At 45.1% G+C, this 22,874-nt stretch overlaps 1 protein-coding gene and 1 non-coding gene across 3 annotated transcripts in view; one reads left to right on the plus strand and one right to left on the minus strand.

Annotated features, from left to right (window-relative positions):
* Positions 1-152: 152 nt before the first annotated feature.
* Positions 153-22,874, plus strand: part of ZNFX1 (zinc finger NFX1-type containing 1) — a 27,952-nt gene continuing 5,230 nt past the window's right edge. The window contains exons 1-13 of one of the 2 annotated variants that reach the window (XM_027775143.1): positions 153-624; positions 1,090-1,205; positions 1,812-1,926; positions 6,217-8,022; positions 10,859-10,990; positions 12,522-12,670; positions 13,310-13,459; positions 15,434-15,548; positions 16,972-17,222; positions 19,279-19,418; positions 20,430-20,584; positions 20,939-21,084; positions 22,422-22,532. In XM_027775143.1, coding sequence (XP_027630944.1) covers positions 1,866-1,926; positions 6,217-8,022; positions 10,859-10,990; positions 12,522-12,670; positions 13,310-13,459; positions 15,434-15,548; positions 16,972-17,222; positions 19,279-19,418; positions 20,430-20,584; positions 20,939-21,084; positions 22,422-22,532 — 3,216 coding nt within the window. In that variant the 5' untranslated portion in view covers positions 153-624; positions 1,090-1,205; positions 1,812-1,865. The remainder of the gene's footprint in view (positions 625-1,089; positions 1,206-1,811; positions 1,927-6,216; positions 8,023-10,858; positions 10,991-12,521; positions 12,671-13,309; positions 13,460-15,433; positions 15,549-16,971; positions 17,223-19,278; positions 19,419-20,429; positions 20,585-20,938; positions 21,085-22,421; positions 22,533-22,874) is intronic. The other variant, XM_006141282.3, reaches the window with a different exon arrangement.
* LOC114009424 (U4 spliceosomal RNA) lies at positions 15,615-15,761 on the minus strand. The gene has a single exon (XR_003550836.1). It is a non-coding gene; the product is annotated as a U4 spliceosomal RNA (small nuclear RNA).

Here is a 22,874-nt window from a genome sequence, read left to right on the forward strand (position 1 = left end):
TCAGCCCCCCGCGCCCCTCGGAGCCCCTGTCCCCTTCCTCGGCGCCCCCACAGCCCCGGAGCCCCGTCACCTGCCCTTTGCTCAGCATCCGCCGCCCCTCGCCTCACCCCGGCCCTCCCGGCACCCCATCGCCCCCACGCGCCTCTGCCGCCTGTGCCCCGCGCCGCCTCCGCGCCAGCTCCCGGGCATCCACTCGGCCTCCGGCCTCACCCCTGCTCTGCCCTCACTGCCTGCCACGGCTCCCCCTTCACCTCCGCAGGTCTCACCTCCTGCCCCCGACCCCGCCATCCGCGCAGCATCCCTGCCGGAGCGTGCCCCCGGCAGCGGCACTCCGCGCGCTCTCCTGCCTGAGACCCCGAACCTCCCACTCTTCCCAGGCCCCGGCACCCCCACTTCAGCCTGGGGATGGCGCCTTCCTTCCTCAGGCCGGCACAGCCCGGCGCTCCCCGACCCCTGGGCTCCGCGGTGCCCGGGACTACTCAGGACCCTGGAGACCTGACGCCTGCTGTGGCCCCAGCCCCCAGCCCGGGCATCCCGGTTCTCCGGTGTCTGACCCCACCACCTGCTTGGCCACTCGAGGTTTCTTCCTCCTGCTCTTCAGGCCCGATTCCGCCCCAGACCCACGTTAGTCTGCTTTCCCCGTGTTTCCTCTTCCTCTCTCCTCTTCCTTTCCGTGCCTGCCTTTTCTTCCTAACGCTTCTTTTCTTTTCCCCCATTACTTTCTGGGTTTCTATTTTGGTACTTCTCAACCAGAGGAAGAATGAATTTTCTCCTCCAAGAATTAAAAAACAAGCCAACTACCGAACCTGCGCCATGAGAGCCAGGTTTGATAAAACACGGAAATGGGCTCACCAAAAATATTCCCAGAGGGAAGAAAAGGGACTTCTTTTTCTGATGAGGACCTCACATAATGCCAAATCTATTCACAGTTTCCAACTATGAATATTTTAAAAGTCAGTGAGAAAGCAGTTTCAAAAAACGTCTTTGCTGAGGACTCTGAGTCACCTACTCTTTTTCTTGCCCCAGTCCTCATGATGTAGGAGTTGAATGGAGAAGTTCCCTTAAAGGGACTTCCCCTTCCTCTTACAGGATCAGTGTCAAAAAGCATCAAGACAGAAGAAAGAGGAGGAGAGAATGGCAGATTTCTAGCTGGTCCTGAGGAAACGGCACCCCACAGATGCTCAGCCTCCTGGTTATTGAAACATGTAATTTCTTTCTTTTGATTCAGTAGAGCAGAGAGCTTAATCATTTGGCTGTGTTCCAAAGAGCAGGAGAAGGGATAACTGCTCACTAATTATTTACAAACTATAGGGTACTGCAAGCTCCAGAGCACTATATAATAGAAATGCCAGATATACTCTAAGTGCCAGATAGGGTGGAGAGTGCGTGGTTTGGGATTAACAAAAACATACTCCTTTTTGCCCTGGCAACAATATTTGTCTGCTTTAGAGAAGAGGAAAATGAAACCTAGCAACTGATTGAGTAACTTGGCTTGAAGGCATAAACCAAACAGTAGTTTTGAATGGGAATTGACGACAATCCCTTTATCCCCAAGACACTGTAAGGATAAAGGGAAGGGGAAATTTTTGATCCCTTGGAATCTACCTCATTGTGAGTTTAATGTTTTAAATTATAACTGAACATTCAGGGAGTTAAACATTCACAGAGTTGAGCACTTGTGCTCATGATTGAAATCTGTACTTAACTCTTAGTTAATAAATCATTAACATGCAAAGGCAAAAAGATGATGTTTGGGTTTTTGCTGCTAGTTGCTGTATTTCAAGGGCACTGATAACTCTCACCCCATGCAGTTTCCCAGATAACTGAGAGTAACGTGAACGTGGAGAAATTGCGGTGACTCAGACATGGAGGACAGAAGACCTCATCTAGAGGCCAGGCCCAGGAATCCCCATCCCAACCACAGAGGTAAGCAAGGTTTCCTTTCTAAGGGGAAGGGAACGTAGTAAGAGAAGGAAATCCTGTGAACGAACAGGCCCACGTAAGAGTGCCTGCATCTCTCAAGTAACAAATGACTTTTTCCTTAGCCACAGCAAGAGAGACTGAAAAACAGACAGCCCTCCAGTTTCCCTAACAGGATTGATGACAGGATGTCGTTCCCTTGAGCAGAAATAGTGACGTCTGTGTCAGAAATGAAAACAACTCTTGGTCTAGAGCAGCACTATCTAATAGATACATAATGCTCACCAAAAATAATTTTTAATTTTTTTTTTGAGAGGTATTTAACTATAGGGCGCATGCGCTCGCCAGACAGAGAGAGACATAGAAACAGAAAGCGAAAATTCCCCCCCCCACGGGGAATGGTCACGCCGCAATCCCTTCTCCTCCATTCTCCTCTCAGGATCTTGGGCACGCACACACACGCGCCCGGCATGAGATTTAAGCCACCGGGTCTGGGACACGAACTGGAGTCGACTACATGGGAGTCCAGCGACATAGCCAATACGCTAACTGCTGGTTCCCAATTTTTAATTTTCTAATAGCATCATTAAAAACTGTGAAAAGAAACATGAAATGTATTCTTTTTTGTTTTAGAATTATTTTATTTAACTTTATTTATTATTATTATCATTATTTTCCAGTTTGATCAGAAAGAGACAGAGAGAGAGAGGGGAAGTGAGAAAGCAAGCCACCAAGTCCGAGACTTGAACCATGGCTGGCCATGTGGGAGTCTAGCGCCTTTAACCACCATGCCACTTGCCAGCCCCATAAAATGTATTCTTAAAGTTTAATACTAATTTAAATCTAATAACATGTCTTGTTTAGCATGGTATATCTAAAATACTGTCATTTTGTTATGATAATTGAATATATTTTATTATCATAATACTTTAATCATTATATTTTTCTTTACTCATATACTCAAATATTTTTTACATTTTTAAAAAGAATTATTTAATTATTTTCATTATTTTTCCGTTTGACCAGAGAAAGACAGAGAGAGAAAGTGAGAAAGCAAGCCTCCCGGTCCAGGATTTGAAATGTGGTTGGCTGTGTGGGAGTCCAGTGCCTTTAACCACCATACCACCTGCTGGCTCCACTCAAATATTACTTCAAGATGTCTTCAGTATAAAAATGTTTAAAGAAATATATAACTCTTTCTGGCACTAAGTCTTCAAAATCCATGTATATTTTGCATAGCCTAATTCAGATGAGCTACATTTCACATGCATCATAGCCGCGTGTGGCTAGTGGCTTTGTATTGGGCAGTGCAGATCTAGAGTCTTAGTCACCAAAGCAAGCAAAGTTAATTCCAAGAGCATCACTCGCCAGAAGCAGTTGCTCTGTGTCTTTTGAACATTTTAAAGCAAATTAACTGGGGTCGGCAAGTGGCATGTTATTTGAGGGCACTGGATTCCCACATGGTCAACCATGGTTCAAGTCCCCGACCTGGGGGTTTGCTTTCTCACTTTCTCTCTGTCTCTCACTCTGTCCCTCTCTGGTCAAACATAAGTAAGTAAGTAAATAAATAAATGAATAAAGATTAAATGATTCTTTAAAAACAAGGGGAAAGAACAAAATAACCAAATGGGTTTCTGCAGTTCCCTAAATTTACAATGTGTCTTCTGAGTTGTGGCTGTGGAACAAATGAGGAAGAACTGAGGGATTTAAATTTGTGAGGTGTGCAGGTGCTGAAAGAATGAGAAATGACACATTTTAACATTCTTCCAAGATGGAGAGTATTCTAATCAGATAGTTGAAGGTAAGACTTTCTGATATTTTGGGTTTAAAAATAAATATGGAAGTAACAACTGGGGCCAGGTGGTGGCAGAGTGGTGAAACTACACTTTGGAGGCCGACCTACATAGAAGTTTACCAGTTCCTGTTTGGAGACCTCCGAGTACACCAGGCCAGTGTGTGCCTGCCATCTGGCTGACTTGGAGGTGGGGTTAGATTGTGTCAAGACCTTGTTGGGGTGGTATATCTCTGTCTCCCTCTGTTTTTCTTTTTCCTTTTGTCTCTCTTACTTGTGGAATGAATAAACTTAAAAAAAAAAAAATAGAAGAGGCCAGGAGGTGGTGTCATGGTTAAGGTGCTGGACTCTCACATGGCTGACCACAGTTTGAGTTCCAGACCTGGTAGCTTGAGCTTGCTTTTGTCCTCACTTTCCCTCTCTCTCTCTGGTCAAAATTTTCTAATTAATTAATTAATAATTTTTTTTATGAAAAGCAAGAAACAGGTATAAAAATGCAGAGTTCAAGCCCAACCACAGGGGTACAGACAATAGGGTACCACTGTGTGATACTGAAGCCTTATTGAAAGGCCTGGGGGCTCCAATCCCAGCTAGTGGCTGGAAGACTCGGGCAGAGCTGCAGCATGGTGAGACCCTGTCAAGGGTAGCTGACTGTTTCTCTCATGAAAGAATGAAAGAAATAAAAGTGTAAAGTTCAGGCCCAGCAGTTGGTATAACGTGTATGTTGCTGGACTCCCACGTAGTCAACTACGGTTCGAGTCCCAACCCAGTGGCTTAAACTCACACCGGGCACGTGTGCATGCATTCCCAAGATCCCGAGAGGAGAACGGAGGAGAAGGGATTGCAGCATGGCCATCTCCCCGGGGAGTGATTTCTCGCTTTCTATCTCTCTGTCTCTCTCTGTCTCTCTGGCAAGTACATGCGCCCTATAGCAAAAACCTCCCCCCAAAAAAATGTGTAACACCCTATAGCAAAAACCTCCCCCCCCAAAAATGTGTAACGTTTAGTTGGGCAATATTTAATATTCTATGTTGTCACATTAAAATTTTCTCTACAAAGTTCACAAAAAGGAGTTTTGTACATAAATAGATTTAGCATATATCATGTCTGATCATCACAATAACATACATTTGGAGCTTTTATAACTTTTTGTATATCAAATCACTGTATATAGTCATATTTTGCTTTTCTACCTTTAAAAAGTTTTCCATATCATTTTGCTAAATTTGGATCAGCCCCAGAATCAGTTTTAAAGAAATGAAAAGTGAAAAAAAACTGGACTTTGGAAATGTTGGTCAAAGCCACTTTACAAAACGTGTGGCATAAAGGGGGACAGTTGGCTTCAAGCACAGAGTGAGGTTAGCCTTCCCACATGTGCGGGATGTATTCTCACCACCACCACCACCACTTCTTGGCCCCCCGACTTCCTGTATGAGAAGTGTTATTGAAAGTACAGTGTGGTTGGACTCATGCTACAGAAAGAAGAAAATTAAGTTTCATTTTACTGAAAGTGCACTTGAGTTTCATTTTTCATTTCCTTCAGCCTATTGATTACCTCAAAAACATCTTGGTAAAGGAAGCCCCACCTTCCTTTTTCCCATTCAGACTGTATTTGCCGATGTTGATGAAGTTCAGTCTGGTTTCCTTCATGAATGTATCCCCTTGCTGTCTCATTTGACTATAGTTGTTTAGTGGGAGTTCCAGTGGCCTTACAAATCAATAGGATATGGATAAAAAAATTTCTACTACTGGGGCTGGCAAGTGGCATGGTGGTTAAAGGTGCTTGACTCCCACATGGCTGACCATGGTTTGAGTCCCGGACCTGGCGACTTACTTTCTTACTTTCCTTTTCTCTCTCTCTCCATGTCTCTATCTGGTCAAATTAAAACATAATAATAATAACAAATTGAATTAAATAAATAAATAATTCTTTTTAAAAATTACTACTACTAATTAACATTGAGAGCTTTTCGTGTATCAGGTACTATACTAAGCATTCTGTAAACATTTAATCTTTACACAAACACAGGAACTGAGACTTAGAAAAATAATACTGCTTGGCCAAGGTTACACAGTGAGGAAGTGATAAAGGCAAGGTCTGAACCAGGTTTGTTTGGCCCTGAAACTCACATTCTACTATTGTGTGGTACTGGCTAGAGACTAGAAGCAATGAGCTAATTTTTTTGACTCTCTGAAATTTAAGTTCCAGCTTGTGAGGATTAAATACACCGTATTTATTTCCTAGCATATATTAGGCACTCAACAGGTATTTATGTCTTTTTCCCTTTGGCATACTTTGGAAAAAACAGTGTTTTTCTAATGTATACAAGAAAAATAATCATCTGTCTTTCATTTACTACATAACTTGGTAGAAAACCTTTTTTTCTCCACAGATGAAATCTGAGTTCCTTAGTTGTTTTGGAAAGTGATGGCGTTTTCGTTGTCCTCTTAGGCTTCTTTGCCCCTTGATTCTTGTGCTTACCTGATATTCCCATTGTTTTTAGGACCTGTGGATGGAGAATTACCACCAAGAGCTAGAAATCAGGCCAATAATCCACCAGCCAATGCTTTCAGAGGAGGAACCAACCAGCCTGGAAGACTTCCTAGGGCCAACAACCAGCCTGTTCCTTACCGGCAAAGAGAAGAGAGATTTGCAGCCATGGGCAGGAATCCACATCAGGGAAGAAGGAACCAGGAAGGGCATGCCAATGAAGATGCTAGAGGCCAAAGACATGGTCCAGAGAACGACACCAGGCGGAGAACTGGCAACCAGGAGGGTAGGAACCGCAGACCACCGTGGCCCAATGAAAACTTCCAACACAGGCGGACCCCCCAGAAGCCTGCAGAACAGCCACAGCAGGTGAAGAAACTGGGCTACAAGTTCCTAGAAAGTCTTCTCCAGAAAGACCCCTCTGAAGTGGTCATCACTCTTGCTACAAGTTTAGGGCTAAAAGAGCTCCTATCTCATTCTTCCATGAAACCCAACTTCCTTGAGCTCATATGCCAGGTTCTTCGGAAGGCTTGCAGCTCCAAGATGGACCGCCAGAGCATTCTCCATGTACTGGGCATATTGAAAAACTCAAAATTCCTCAAAGTCTGCCTGCCTACTTACGTGGTAAGGATGACCACTGAGCCTATCCCTGACGTTCGAAACCAATATCCAGAACACATAAGCAACATCATCTCCCTTCTTCAGGACCTCGTAAGCGTCTTCCCCGCAAGCTCCGTGCAGGAAACTTCCATGCTCATTTCCCTCCTGCCAACTTCTCTTAATGCTTTAAGAGCCTCTGGTGTTGACATAGAAGAGGAGACAGAGAAAAACCTGGAAAAGGTCCAGACCATTATCGAACATCTGCAGGAAAAGAGGCGAGAGGGCACTTTGAAAGTGGACACCTACACTCTAGTGCAGCCTGAGGCAGAAGACCATGTTGAGAGCTATCGGACCATGCCCATTTATCCTACCTACAATGAAGTTCACTTGGATGAGAGGCCCTTTCTTCGCCCCAACATCATTTCTGGAAAATATGACAGCACTGCTGTCTATCTGGATACTCACTTTCGTCTCCTACGGGAAGATTTTGTCAGACCTCTACGGGAAGGCATTTTGGAACTTCTCCAAAGCTTTGAAGACCAGGGCCTGAGAAAGAGAAAGTTTGATGACATTCGAATCTACTTCGATACCAGAATTATCACCCCTGTGTGTGCGTCATCGGGCATTGTCTACAAGGTGCAATTTGACACAAAGCCACTGAAGTTTGTTCGCTGGCAAAATTCCAAGCGCTTGCTCTATGGGTCCTTGGTGTGCATGTCCAAGGACAACTTTGAGACGTTTCTTTTTGCTACTGTGTCCAACCGGGAACAGGAAGACCTCTGCCGAGGTATTGTCCAGCTCTGCTTCAATGAGCAGAGTCAGCAGCTGCTAGCAGAGGTCCAGCCCTCTGATTCTTTCCTCATGGTGGAGACCACTGCATACTTTGAAGCCTACAGGCATGTCCTGGAAGGGCTCCAGGAGGTCCAGGAAGAAGATGTTCCCTTCCAGAAGAACATTGTGGAGTGTGACTCTCATGTGAAGGAGCCACGGTATTTGCTAATGGGGGGCAGATATGACTTCACCCCCTTAATGGAGAACCCCTCAGCTACTGGAGAATCTCCAAGGAATGCTAAGGGCTTGAGACGTGCTGGAATTAATATCCTAGACCCTAACCAGTGGCCCTCCAAAGAAGCCCTAAAGCTAGATGACTCCCAGATGGAAGCCTTGCAGTTTGCTCTCACGAAGGAACTGGCTATTATTCAAGGACCTCCTGGAACAGGTAAGAGAATTTTCTAGTGCTAATGACACCTGCCCCATGAGGTAGGCAAGAGAGGCTTGACTTGAGGTTTTTAGAATGTCACATTTAGAGACACTACCCTGAAATGGGTATCAAAATTATTTATAAAATAGCCAGTTGTAGTGATTTTTCTGGTGGGGGCCCGTTGGTATATGTAATAACAGAACAAAATCAAGATTAGAAAAGACTACTAGAGATCGAATTTAGAGAGCTGAATTATCTCTGCTTCACCAAAAGATATATTGATTTGTTCAATTATACATATATTGATACACACACACACACACACACACACACACATACATTTTTTTAAGAGAGTTATTTAACTTATTTATTTTAATTTGAACAGAGAGGGACAGAGAGAGAGAGAGAGAAAGTGAGAGAGCAAGGTCCAGGACTCAAATTCCATGTGGGAGTCTAGCACCCTTAACCACCATACCACCTCCCAGCCCCATACACATACATATTTATGTTTATTTTCAAGATAAAGAGACACAGCCAGGGACCCTTGACAGGATCTTGCCATGCCACAGTTCTCACCTGACACACACACAACTTTCTAGCCAGTTAAGATCACAGGTGTGGGGACCAGCAGTTAGCGTAATGGCTATGTCGCTGTACTCCCATGTAGCTGACCGCGGTTCAAATCGCAGACCCAGTGGCTTAAACTCACGCTGGGCACATGTATGTGCATGCCCAAGATCCCGAGAGGAGAATGGAGAAGGGATTGCAGCGTGGCCATCCCCCCTGGGAGGTGATTTCTCACTTTCTATCTCTCTGTCTCTGTCTTTCTGGCAAGCGCACGTGCCCTATAGCAAAAACCTCTCCAAAAAAAAAAAAAAAAAAGATCGCAGGTGTGATTGGTATGCCCAGTTTGTTGAGGTTAGCCCAGGATCTGAACCCTGGGCCATCCTATATGGCTCCTATATCATGCAGAGGCAACTTACTGCCTGTGCCACCACAGCTGGGCCTTATATTATTTAAAATCAAATATATTGCACATGTATACATATATAGAGTCAAATATATAATAGCTCTATGTGCCAAGCACTGTCTTATGTACATCACATATGCTAACTCAGTGCAGCCTCACCACAACCACAACCCTGTGAGCTAGAAACCGTTATTAAAACCATTTCACAGGTGAAAAACTAAGGCAAGCAAAGTTTAAATTGCCTCTTATTTAAGAAGTATGAGGTGTGTATTGATGCTCACAGAGGGTTAGTGACAGACCTAGGACTTGAACCTAGAATCCTAGGTCTCAGCTCTCATACTGTACTTGCTTCACAGGGAAATACACCTGCCTCCACCCTCATCCCTTGTGCCACTCTCCAGTCCCAATCTGGGGTGGTTACTGCTATTAGCACTTTGACACATATCTTTCCAAATGTTCTTCAGGGTTAACACTTAGGTATCTGTATGTCTGTATGTGTTTTCCTATGTTCATGTACATTTTTCTTTTATCTAATTTTATTTATTCATTCATTTTTTAAAAATTTGACCAGAGAGACAGAGAGAGAGGGAAAGTGAGAAAGCAAGTCACCAGGTCCAGGATTTGAACTGAGGTGGGAGGATCCAGCGCCTTAACTACCATGCCACCTGCTGGTCCCACATTTTTCTATTTTTACTGAATAATAAAAATATGACCTCCTATATACTGGTATACAGATTTGTTCTGTTTGTTTTTTTTCTTAATTTTGCCAGAGAGCACATGTACTCACCGCAGAGACATACACAGAGAGAAAGTGAGAAAGCACCCCTCATGGGGAATGGTCATGTTACAGTCTTGTAGACTTAATCAATTAGTGGCCAATTGCTGATGAGTCCTAGACTCCGACTCTGATGTTGACTTCCCATCACAAAGGCAAGTCCACTGTGGTACTAAAAAGCATTTCTAGGGGCCAGCAGGTGGCACGGTGGTGGTTAAAGGCAATGGACCTGGCAGCCTACTTTCTCACTTGCCCTCCCTCTCTCTGTCTCACTCTCTTTGGTCATATTTAAATAAATAAACTTAAATAAAATAATTCTTTTGAAAAATGAAAAAAGGAAAAAAGTATTTCTAAAGAATTTTTGCCATGAAATTGGAAACAGTATTTATATCCATCAATAGAGAACTAGCTAAAAATACCGTATAGCTGGGGAAAAGAGGGTGTGGGGTTAGCAAGAATATAGCAAGAAACAGGACCAACCCTCTCAGTTTTTATGGTTTAGGGCAGACCATACTACTGTAATAGAGAACTACCTCCAAGTTAAAGTAGAAAAGAAATAAGATGTACAACAGTGAAATTAGTCTATACCTATTTGTATTTCTTTAAAGGATTATTTTATTTATTTATTTATTTATTTAATTTGTTGTTATTGTTGTTGTTGTTATTTTTAATTTGACCAGAGAAAGAGAGAGAGAGAGGGAAAGTGAGAAAGCAAACTGCCAGATCCAGGACTTGAACTGTAGTTGGCCATGTGGGAGTCCAGCACCCCAACCACCATACCACCCCTCCATATTTGTATTTTAAAAAGAGGAAGAGTAGGGAACTAATACACATTCATATTTGTTTGTATTTGTGTAGAATGATTAACTCTGGCACGTTTCACAAGAAACTGTCCACTTTGGTTGCTTCCCACAGAAGGAACTGGGTAGTTAGCAGTTAACAGAAACTCAAAGGCATTTTTCACTGCATACCCATTTATGCTTCTTGGACTTTTAAACCATCTGATTTATTATCTTAAAAGTTTAAAAGATAAAAAAAGATTTTGCTGTAAGTAATTATTATTTTTAGAAAGTCTCTAAACATTTTAACTTTTTTTCTTTATGTTCTAGGCAAAACCTATGTTGGTCTAAAAATTGTTCAGGCCCTTCTAACCAATGAATCTGTTTGGCAAATTAGCCTCCAGAAGTTCCCCATCTTGGTAGTGTGTTATACGAATCATGCTTTGGACCAGTTCCTGGAAGGTAATGTCTATACTCAAAATCGATCTCTATCAAATGTTTATGATTGAACTATCAGCAACCGTGGTACCTTTCTATCCCTCTCTGAATAAAGTCCACAGTCCTTATCATGACTCATAAGGCCACATGTCACGTGCCCCAGCCTGACTCCACATGACATCATCTCCTGCCTCTTCCCTGTTCTCCCTAAATCCAGCAACTGTGTCTTCCTAGCTTCTTCCTTGGCCCATTCTGGAATATACTTTTTTCCCTTCCCCTGTCCTTAACTGGCTCAACTGGCCCCAACTCATTCTTCAGATAATATCTTAAATTGTTCTTCCTCAGATGGACTTTCCCTATTGCTCCAAGATTCTTCTCTTGTAATCTTTTCTTTTCTTTTCTTTAAAATTTGATTTATGAGTCTATCCTAGACCATAAAACGGGGAGGGTTGTTCCTGTTTCTTGCTATATTCGCAGATCTTGGCATCTATTAGCACTCAGAAAGCATTAATTGCATTAATGAATTAATAAGTGTATACTTTTCCTTTTGCTTTGAATTTTATTTTCCATCCTTTTGTACTCTACTTTCAACTAGATAAATCTTCCCTTTTTTTTTTTTTTTTTGGGAGAGGTTTTTGCTATAGGGCACAAGCACTCACCAGAGTGACAGAAAGTGAGAAATCACCCCCCAGGGGGGATGGCCACACTGCAATCCCTTCTCCATTCTCCTCTTGGGATCTTGGGCACGTACACACACACACGCGCGCCCAGCGTGAGTTTAAGCCACCGGGACTTGAACCATGGTCGACTACATGGGAGTCCAGCGACATAGCCAGTATGCCAACTGCTGGTCCCAAATCTTCCTTATTTTTAGAGTCTAAGTTTAAATGTTAGATCCTCAAGAATAGATCCCTACTCCACCCAGATGAGGTGAGATCACTGCCATCCACTTACGACCTCATGTACTTAGTCCTTGCTGCTGTTATCACTCCTGTGATAAAGGGCTTAATGAGTATCTTCTGTGCTAGACTGAGACACAAGAACCAATCGAGAACCGCGTCTGGGTTCTGACTTCTAGCATTTATCTTCAGAACCTAGCACAGGCTTAGAGCATAGAAGCCGGTAGTAACGCTGCTGAGTAATAGGTAGCATTTACTGAGGGGATGCTTTGTGCCAGACCCCAGCTAGGAGCTATACAAATACTCTTTCACTTATCCACACTATAGTCCTATAAGGAAAGTGTTAGTGTCTCCAAATCACAGAGAAACTGAGACTCAAGTAATTTGGCCCAGGTTAACAGAGCAGTAAGTGGTGGAGCCAAAATTTAGGTCCCCAGTCGTCTAAGTCCAGACCCTGTCTCTTAGGCCTACTTTTTACTGCTTTGCAAAGTCTGTCTCTCTGGGGTCTTCTCACTCATTAATGGAGTAAATTTCCTATAAGCGTAAGTTTGTTCCCTAAGGGGTCAGTTGACACCAGATTGCGAACACACAGCACACACGTGAGAGAACACAGCGTAGCTCCCCTCAACCTTGCCTTACTCTACTTTGTTCCACAGGCATCTACAGGTGTCAGAAGACCAGCATTGTGCGGGTGGGCGGAAGGAGCAACAGTGAGATCTTGAAGCAGTTCACCCTCAGGGAGCTGAGGAATAAGCGGGAATTTCGCCGCAACCTCCCCATGCACCTCCGGAGGGCCTACATGAGTGTAAGTCCCAGCTTTGGATTATCTGAGGTAGCTCGAGGGGAACCTGAATGAGTTAGCAGTGGCTTCTGGGTAGTCAGTCCAGAGTAGGTTGGAAGGCTTCCCAAAGCTCTGAGGACTTAGGTTCCTTCCAGTGCTGCATTCTGCTAGTCCCATGGTACAACCTCTGGCCTCGTAACACTGTTAGGAGAAAGACTAAGGAGGGCACACCACCCTTCTCCACCCCTGCCAGGACCTTAAGACACATTCCCCCAAACCACCCATAGCATTTCTACCACTGATAGCCCGAGGGCAGTGCCATCTTTTAGCTGGGCAGCAAGGTGCCTCACCCAAAATCTGCTTTCTTATTGCTGAGGAAAGGAGAAAGAACACATACTGTGGGGCTTGAAGTCTCTGCCACAGTGTTTTTACCCTGTTTTTCTGTGGTATTGTTTCCTTCTCTTACTGGTTGGCAGGAGTCTTTTAGACATTCGAGTACTAATCCTTTGGTATCAAACCATAATAATGTAACTTGGGAGACTGGTTTGTTGACTGGTCTGCCGTGTATTCCCCCTTGTCACTATTTCTGTTTTCCCTCAAGGCAGACAGAGTTTAGAGGATGATAATCTTTCTGCATCATTTCTTTCTGTCTATTCCTGGCAGATCATGACACAGATGAAGGAATCAGAACAAGAACTGCATGAAGGGGCCAAGACCCTGGAGTGCACCATGCGGGGTGTCCTACGGGATCAGCATTTGGAGAAATACATCTCGCCTAAACACTGGGAAAGCTTAATGAATGGACCGATGCAGGTAGGGGCATCCCCAGGGACACCGACTCCTCCTGCCTCAGGTACCTGCAGGGAGCTGTGGTAGAAGCAGCCTGGAGCTCTAGCTGTGGGACTCCATTGCTGTCGTAACAGGAGAAGTTCAAGTCTTCACGATGAGAGGCAGCTGAGTGCACTGGTCCGGTGTGCGACTGGAGCCAGCCTCCTGAGCTGGAAACCAGGCATGGCTCTAGACAAGTTACTTAATATTCCTCTTTTGTAAAGTGGGGATAAGATCGCCAATATTTCTAAGTTTGACATGCAAAAATAACAATTTCTTTTCTTTTTTTTGGAGAGGTTTTTTTTCTGTTTGTTTTTTGTTTTTTTGTTTATTTGTTTGGTTTTTGGGTTTTTTTGTTTTTTGGTTTTTGTTTGTTTGTTTGTTTGTTTGTTTGGGTTTTTTTTGAGAGATTTTCACTGTAGGGCGCGTGCACTCGCCAGACAGACAGAGAGAGACATAGAGACAGAAAGCGAGAAATCACCCCCCAGGGGGGATGGTCACGCCGCAATCCCTTCTCCTCCATTCTCCTCTCGGGATCTTGGGCATGCACGCACACGCGCCCGGCGTGAGTTTTAAGCCACCGGGTCCGGGACACGAACCGCGGTCGACTATGTGGGAATCCAGCGACATAGCCATTACGCTAACTGCTGGTTCCCTGGTTTTTGGGTTTTTTGGGGGTTGTTTTTTTCTTTGCTATAGGGTGCATGCGCTCGCCAGACAGACAGAGAGACAGAAAGCGAGAAATCATCACCCACGGGGGGATGGCCATGCCACAATCCCTTCTTCTCCATTCTCCTCTCGGGATCTTGGGCATGCACGCACACGCGCCCGGCGTGAGTTTTAAGCCACCAGGTCCTGGACATGAACCGTGGTCAACTACGTGGGAGCCCAGCGACATAGCCATTACGCTAACTGCTGGTCCCAAAGTAACAATTTCTTATGGATAAACTTGATTCCTACAGGATTGTTATTTGGATAAACGAGTTAACATATGTCAATCTCTGAATTTATTAATAAGTGTGCTTTAAGTGTTTGTTAAATGAAATAAGCAAAATTATAACCAGGCACCACCAAGCACATGTAGGAGTTGGGAACTGACAGACCCAGGTCACACACACCTACTATGCAACTTGGGCAAGTGTGATCCTCAGCAATCAAACAGACATGATAATGCCTGTCTTCAGAGGATACTGTAAGAAGTAACAATCTCTAGAGAGTGACTGGCCAGTAACCCAGTAAAATGGTAGCTTTATTATCATTGAGCTGGTGAGTCCCCGAATTATAAGCCAGAAGCATAAGAGGGGTTCATCAGGTCCTGTAAATAAGTGGAGCAGTCTAGATGTGAAACATTAGAGAGTAGCCAAGTGGAAAAAGGATGGTTGCAACCTGCCTCCAGCCCTGTGTTGCCATTCAGTGATATAGGCTCATGGTTGCCATAGCTGTTGGTTTTGTCAATAGAGGCTGGAAATTTTGATTTTAAAACTTCTTTGCAAATTGAGTAGCCCCATGGCATTGTGGTTAAGGGAGCTGGATCCCACATGGCCAACCAAATCAGTTCAAATCCTGATGTTGGTGGCTTGAAAAACATGCTGAACACATGTGCGTGTGTGCCTATAATCCTGACAAGACGGAGAAATGGAGAAGGAATTGTGGCGTGACCATGACCCATTTGGGGGTTCTTTCTCCCTCTCTGCCTCTCTCTGGTGAGTGCATGTACTCTCTGGCAGTTTAAATAACTAACCAAGTAAATAAGTAAACCTTAAAGCAACCACTAAAATAACTTTAAAAAGTAAAAATATAATTTTATGCAAGTCATGTTTGCTATTCCATTTGCTCACAGGATGCAAATTTGCAACCTTTGAATTATAAAGGAATTACTTTGGGCCTTTCAGGGACATGCTATCTTCACCTGGTGGTCACAGAATTCTCAAGACTAATCATTCTTCCTTTCTTCCTCAGGATAGTGAGTGGATATACACACAGCGCTGGAAGCATTCCATGATGCTGGAGTGGCTGGGTCTAGGTGTCGGTTCATTCACCCAAAATGTCCCTCCCTCCTTACCTGAGAATACAGGTAAGAAGTGCATGTTTACCTAGAATCACATCTTAAAGTAGAATATGTTAAAGACCAAAAGAGCAAGACTTAACCATCATGCCCAGAATACATAAAGAACTGTGAATCAGTCAGAGATAGACAGCTACCTAAAGGAATAAAACACTTTTCAATTAGCAATAATTGCGCCTCAGATAAACCTCATTGGCTACGATACTGCCACTGCGCAAAGCTAAGGAATAAAACACTTTTAACAGGTACATTGTAGAACAGGAAATCCTGTTGGTAAGTAGATACATGAAAAGTACTCATTGGAAACTAGAAGGCCAGCAGGTGGCATGGAGTTTAAGATGTCTGGATCCTACAGGGCTTCCTGCACAGTTTCAGTCCAAGACCCAGTGGCTTGAAAACCACGACAGGCATGTGCATGTGTGTGCATACGGATGCATGCACATGCCTACAATCCCGAGAATGAAGGAGAAGGGATCGTGGTGTTGTCATCCCCCGGGGGAGAGATTTCTTGCTTTCCCTCTTTGTCTGTCTCTCTCTGTCTCTGTCCAGCCAGTACACATATCCTATATAGCAAACTAAAATACATAAATAAATAAATAGATAAAAAAGAAACTAGAATTAAAACCACAATAAGATACTATTGCACACCCACCAGACTGGCAAAAATTGAAAAGTATGATGAAATTCTGCATTGAGGGCACTGTGGAAAAGTGGGAACTGATACATTGCCATTGGGGATATAATAGCACAACCACTTTATGATGGCAGAAATACAGAAAGAACTCAAATGTCCATTAGCATCTGTACAGTCTACTTAGATAATGGGAAGTAGACAGCAGCGAAAAGGCAACGTACGTGAACCCAGACAAGTTACAGAAAGATACATACATTGGACACGGTTTTATTTAGAGAATAGTGAATACAGTACATGTGTAGTGACTTCAGGAGGAATGAGTAACATGAAATTCAAGTTAGGGGCCAGCAGGTGGCGTGGTGGTTGAGGCACTGGACACTCCCACATGGCTGACCATGGTTTGAGTCCTGGACCTGATGTCTTGCTTTCTTACTTTCCTCCTCTGTGTCTGTCTTTCTCTGGCCAAATTAAAATGAATGAATGAGTAAATAATTTTTTTTAAATAAAATAAACTTCAAGTTAGAAGGCCCCACAAGGATCTTCAGAAAATCTGATAGTTTTCTACTTTTTAAATGAGATGAAAGGTACCTAGATGTTTAGTTTCTGTTTTTTAATTATCCTTTAAATTGCACATTTACTTTGTATATGCATTTGGCAGAGTAAACCTTTCTTAAAAAGGCATACAGTCATGGGGTTTTTAAAATGTTAAACATGTAGCAAAAAAGTACACCAGGAAGGGTAAGTACCCCTCCTCTCTCGAGGGTCCCCATCCCTATCGTCCCTGCTTTCCTCTCTTAGCCCAGGCAGAAGGGGAGGAAGAAGAAGAAGGGGAAGAAGAGGGTTCACTGATTGAGATCGCAGAAGAGGCCGACTTGATCCAAGCAGACCGGGTGATTGAGGAGGAGGAGGTGGTGAGACCCCAGCAGCGGCGGAAGAAGGACGAGAATGGGGCCGACCAGGAGTTGGCTAAACTGCTTCTGGCCTTGCGGCTAGACCACTACAGCCCTGGGACAACAGCTGGGCAGGAGCAAGCCGAAGGAGAGTGGGAGGTAAACTCACTTCCTTGGGGCTCTTAAAAGCCCAGCAGAATGGGAAACAGGAGTTCGGTTATTACTGCCAGGTGGACGTGCGTTAGACTGTTGCAGCAGGCCCAGGAGCATTGTGACCACTCTGTTCCCCCTCACTTCTAAAACAGTGCTCACTTCACCCTCACAGTCAGCTGATGTACCATTTATACCTAGCCCTGGTAAAAGATGAGTCTAAGTTCCAACAGTATCAAATTTATGGCTCTTTAGAGGAGCCCTGAAAAGAAATACCAACTTAAGATGGAAGCAGGTAGCCAGGTGGCTATCTAGAACATTTAAAAGAATGCAGCACAGGGCCAGCAGGTGGCACGGTAGTTAAGGCACTGGACTCCCACACAGCCAACTACAGTTCAAGTCCTAGACCTGGTGACTTGCTTTCTCACTTTCCCCATTCTCTCTCCTGTCCCTCTCGGTAAGTGCATCTGTCCTATAGCAAATCAAAAATAATAAGAACCAGCATATGGTATAGTGGTTATGTTGCTGGACTCCCACGTGGTCGACCACAATTTGAGTCCTGGACCTGGTGGCTTGAAACTATGCTGGGCGCATATATGTACATGCCCAAGACTGGGAGAAGAATGGAGAAGGGATTGTAGTACTGCCATCCCCACCCCTCAGAGGGGTGATTTCTCACTTTCCCTCTTACTGTATCTGTCTCTCTCTATCCCCCTGGCAAGCACACACTCCCTAAGGCAAAAAACTCCAAAAAACTAATTAATTAATTAATTAATTAAATCAATAACTTCTTTAAAAAAAAAAAAAAAGACAACACATACAAGTGGAATCAAACACTTTACAGTCTCAGCACTTCAGTACCTTGTGCCTTTAGGGTTTTTACCTTCTCAACCACAAATGGGTCTGTCAGCATGTATTAGGATTTTAGAGGATTGCAGTAAAACAATGAGGCAAGTCCTCGGGGCTGGATGGAATACTCCTTCAGTCACTCTGGACGTCTCTTTTTTTTTTTTCTTTTTTGAGAGGTTTTTGCTATAGGGTGCATGTGCTCGCCAGAAAGAGAGAGAGAGACAGAGACAGAAAGCGAGAAATCACCCCCCCAGGGGAGATGGCCACACCACAATCCCTTCTTCTCCATTCTCCTCTCTCAAGATCTTGGGTGGGCACACACGCCCAGCATGAGTTTAAGACACCGGGTCCGGGACTCAAACCACAGTCGACTACATGGGAGTCCAGTGACATAGCCATTACGCTAACTGCTGGTCCCACCCTGGATGTCTCTTAAAGCCAGAATAGAGTGAATGCCCAGATGTGTCCATATGGACTTTCCCACGGCTGCTGCTTCTTCTCACACCCCGGTTAACACTACCATGACCAGAGCAGAGTAGCTCCTCAAAGTAGCAATTTGTAAACTCTATCAACTTTCAAAGGCAAGTTTGGTTCTGAAGTAGGGGGAGGTATTCATTGTGGCGACATCTGTAACAGATGCCAGCCCTTCTAAAGGCTGTGGCCTCAGGAGGAGAGCACTCTCCTAAATGGTGCCTTTTACCCACTTGCTGAAGGTACTGTGTTGATAGGATGGCATTGGCAACGTTTTAGCAGGCCCTGTGCCAAGCCTGCACTGAGCACCAGCTGCTAGGCACTGGTAGTGCAGCCCTAAGCAAGAGTCCTTCCCCCACTACTTTCAGACACGTGCATTTTAGGAACAAGAAACAGACTGTGGTCAAAAGGCGTTCAGTGGTAACTGGTGCCAGCACTGTTGTCGGCACTTTGCTCCCTCGAAGCCAATGACCCTCTGAAGAAGCACTATTGTGCCCATCTTATAGACGGGCATGCTGAGGAACATAGAGGTGAAGGAACTTGTCCTAGGTTGCACGACCTACTAAGAGGTAGAATGGAACTTTGAACCCAGGCTAGACAAAGACCATGCAGCTACTGGGAGAGAGTGAGATGCTCGGAGTACATCAGATACGGCCACAGCCTGTCTTATGTGCTGTGGCCCCACCCTGGGCCTAGAACCAAGCCGGCCTCCACTCAGTACCCTGCCTGGTATTGATGTCTACAGACCCAGCGCAGCCAGAAAAAGAAAATGAAGAAGAGAGTGAAGGCTGAGCTTCGCAAACTGAACACCATGACTGAGGCCGAGGCCAATGAGATCCAAGACGTCTGGCAGCTGGACCTGAATTCTCGCTGGCGGCTTTATAGGTACTATGTCACGTCCCTATCAGTCCATGGCATTTCCTTAGGGAGCTCCTGCCCTGCTCCCAGAATGCAGCTCAGCCTGTGACCTTCAACAGCATAATTTGTCCTGGATGGAGCACAGGCTTAGCTGAGTGCTCAGGGGATGCAGCCATGGGATTCGCTGGCTACATGCTCTCCCTTCCTGGGCTGCAGGCATCTGTCCAGGGAGACAGCCGTCACGGAAATCCCAAGTGACAATAGGCATAAACACTAAGAAAGAAAAGACCAGGGAGTACTAACAATATCACATGGTATCTGAGCTTGTCTACGGTGTCCAGGAAAGCAGCATTGGGGGCATGATCTGAAAGATGACAGGGCATCACCAAGGCCACTGGAAAGGGGGAGCAGAGGAGGCTGAGGGGCCACATAGGTAGAGGCCCTGGGATGGGCGGGAGCCTTACTGTTTCTGTTTGAGAAACTGAAACAGAAAGAAGGCAGCCAGCAGGTCTGTGGACATGGCAGGTGAGGTCAAGGGTGGGCAGGGACCTCACACGGCTACAGTGAGCAGTGTGGGGCTTTTCCCTCACACGGCTACAGTGAGCAGTGTGGGGCTCACCTAAAGAGCACTGGAAAGCCAGTGGAAGCTTTTACAGCGTTACAGTGATATCATCCATTTCACTTGTAAAACATATTCTGTAGGAAGTTAGGGGAGGCGGGGCCGGGGGGCAAACAAGGAGGATTTAGCAGAAATTCTCCTGCAGCATTTGAAGTCCTCATACCCTTCCCAAGAGTTCACCTTTGTTCTTTTTCCCATCTCCTTCCTTGACTTCTGACCATCCTGCTCATCTTCCTGTTGGGCATTTTGGACTACTGAGTTCCTGTATATCTTGGCGTCTCCTCCCTCTCCCTCTCTTTATGACTTGTAATCTCCTTAAATGTCCAGAAGGGTTCCCTTTATACACTGGGTGCACCAAAGGGGTTCTCTGCCTTCTCAAAGAGCACATGGCTTTCTTTCCCTGGTCCTTCCTTGTCCAGGCTATGGCTGCAGATGTACCAAGCTGACACCCGCCGGAAGATCCTCAGCTATGAGCGCCAGTACCGCACATCAGCAGAAAGAATGGCTGAGCTGAGACTCCAGGAAGACCTGCACATCCTTAAAGATGCCCAGGTCATAGGAATGACAACCACAGGTAAGAAAGTGTGCGGAAATTTACTTGTTCGAGATATGCTCATCTCTGGTGTCAAGATCCTTTCAAATGACCTAGCACAGGTAAAGAGAAACTTCTCTAGTAGGTAAGAGGAGAATACCATGAAAAGCTATCTAAAGCAACTAGCATTTGGGGAACTGCTGGTGACATTCACCCACTTGCTCTGGATGAGTTCAAAACCCCAACAACGACCATGTGGGTGGAATGCTCAGCGAGCCACCCTGCACGCGTTCCCTCATTTGACGTCACCCCAGCCTGGATGGCTCTGAGGGTCCAGTGGCCCTGTGGCTCTCCTGTGCCTCAGCTCAGAGGAGCTTCTCTCTTTTCTCACTTGAGGTGCTGCCAAATACCGCCAGATCCTGCAGAAGGTGGAGCCTCGGATTGTCATTGTGGAGGAGGCTGCTGAGGTCCTCGAGGCTCACACCATTGCCACCCTGAGCAAAGCTTGCCAGCACCTCATTCTGATTGGGGACCACCAGCAGGTAAAGTAGGAGCCCATGGACAGTGGGCTGGGGTCCAACAGGAAGACCCTGACCTCCTGCTTTGTCAGTTCTCAGGTTCCTTCCCTGCTCTTTGTGGGTCCTTTTCCACCCCTCCCACATTCAGTCTGAGAGCAGGTGCTGTTAGAGTCAGGGCATGTGTCATCCATTTCACCCATCTCTGCTACTCTCCCGGCCCACGCTGGCCTCTAGTTAAGCGTACTCCTCCGTCTCCTTGCTTCCATTTTTACTACCCTCTAAAACATTCTCCTTAAAGGAGCCCAAGCAGGTTTTTTAAAAGGAATGTCAGATCAGCTGAAAACCCTGCAGTGGTTTCCTGTTGCACCTAATATTAAAGTCAAAACTCTAAAACAGCCAACAGAAGCAGTAAAATCAAGTTTCAGCCTGTTTCTCTGACTTTATCTCATTGGCTCTCGCTGCTCCCACCCTGTTCTTCCTGCTTCCTCTCAAGGGTTGCTTTCTAAACCTGAATTACGCAACTTCCTCCATATCCGTGTCAGCCCAGATTGGCACTGTGGAGGTAGCTTAGCCTGTTTTCACATTGCTAACAGAAATACCTGAGACTGGGTGTATTTAGGAGTAAAAGGGTTTGTTTGACACACAGTTCTGTTGGCTGGGAAGTCCAAATGCATCACCAAAAGGCAGAACTTTTAGCAGGGCAGCGTGTGGTCTGTATCTGACTGGCTTCCTCTCCATCTGGCCTCATTCCCTCTGCTCCTGCACCCACCAGAATTCAACTGTGGAGCCCCTGCCCTGCTAACTTCACTCACAAGGTTCTACCCTGAAACACTGTGACGGAATTAAGTTTTTACTTAACACCTTTACAATATAATTAAATCCCAACACATGAAATTCTTGGGAACATCCAGTTCTTGTCATCACAGCCCTTGTCACTATTAATCCTTAACCTGTCAGCACCTAGAATAGTGCCTGGCATATGGAAGGCACTAGAAAAACATTTACTGGGTGGATAGAAGGATGGCTAGATGGTTAAAATGCATTTTCAAGGAACCAGGAGTTGGTATATGGCTATGTCGCTGGACTCCCATGTAGTCAACCGTGGTTCAAGTCCTGGACCTGGTGGCTTAAACTCATGCTGGGTGTGTGTGCGTGCATGCCCAAGATCCCAAGAGGAGAATGGAGGAGAAGGGATTGCAGCATGGCCAATCCCCCCTGAGGGGGTGATTTCTCGCTTTCTGTCTCTGTCTCTTTCTGGCGAGCGCACGTGCTCTATAGCAAAATCCTCTCCAAAACAGAAAATAAAAAAGATACATTTTTCAATAGAAAATCCTCAGCCATGTTTATGTTTCTCTTTGCAGCTACGCCCCAGTGCCAATGTGTATGATCTGGCCAAGAACTTCAACCTTGAGGTGTCTCTTTTTGAACGGCTAGTGAAAGTAAACATTCCCTTTGTCCGGCTGAATTACCAGGTGAGAAACTGGGCCTAGGAGAAAGCTCCTAGGAGCCTGCCAATGCCAACAAGAGAGGTCTTATAAAAACAAAACTGATTTAGTAAGGAAATGACTTATAGTTTTGTTTTTGTTTTTGTTTTTCTGTAGAGCATGTACACTTACTAGAGAAACAGAGAGTAAGAGAGAAAGTGAGAAATCACCACTGGTGGGGTGGGAGGGTGGCCATACCACAGTCCCTTCTCCTTCAATCTCCTCTTGGGATTTTGGGCAGGCATGCAAATGTGCCCTGTATCTTTTTCAGGCTGCCAAATCCAGGACTTAAACTGTGGACTTGGCTATGTGCGATCCAGCCAGTGCCTT

Source organism: Tupaia chinensis, unplaced genomic scaffold (assembly GCF_000334495.1).
Source record: "Tupaia chinensis unplaced genomic scaffold, TupChi_1.0 Scaffold000049_1, whole genome shotgun sequence".
In the NCBI taxonomy this organism is placed as follows: Eukaryota; Metazoa; Chordata; class Mammalia; order Scandentia; family Tupaiidae; genus Tupaia; species Tupaia belangeri.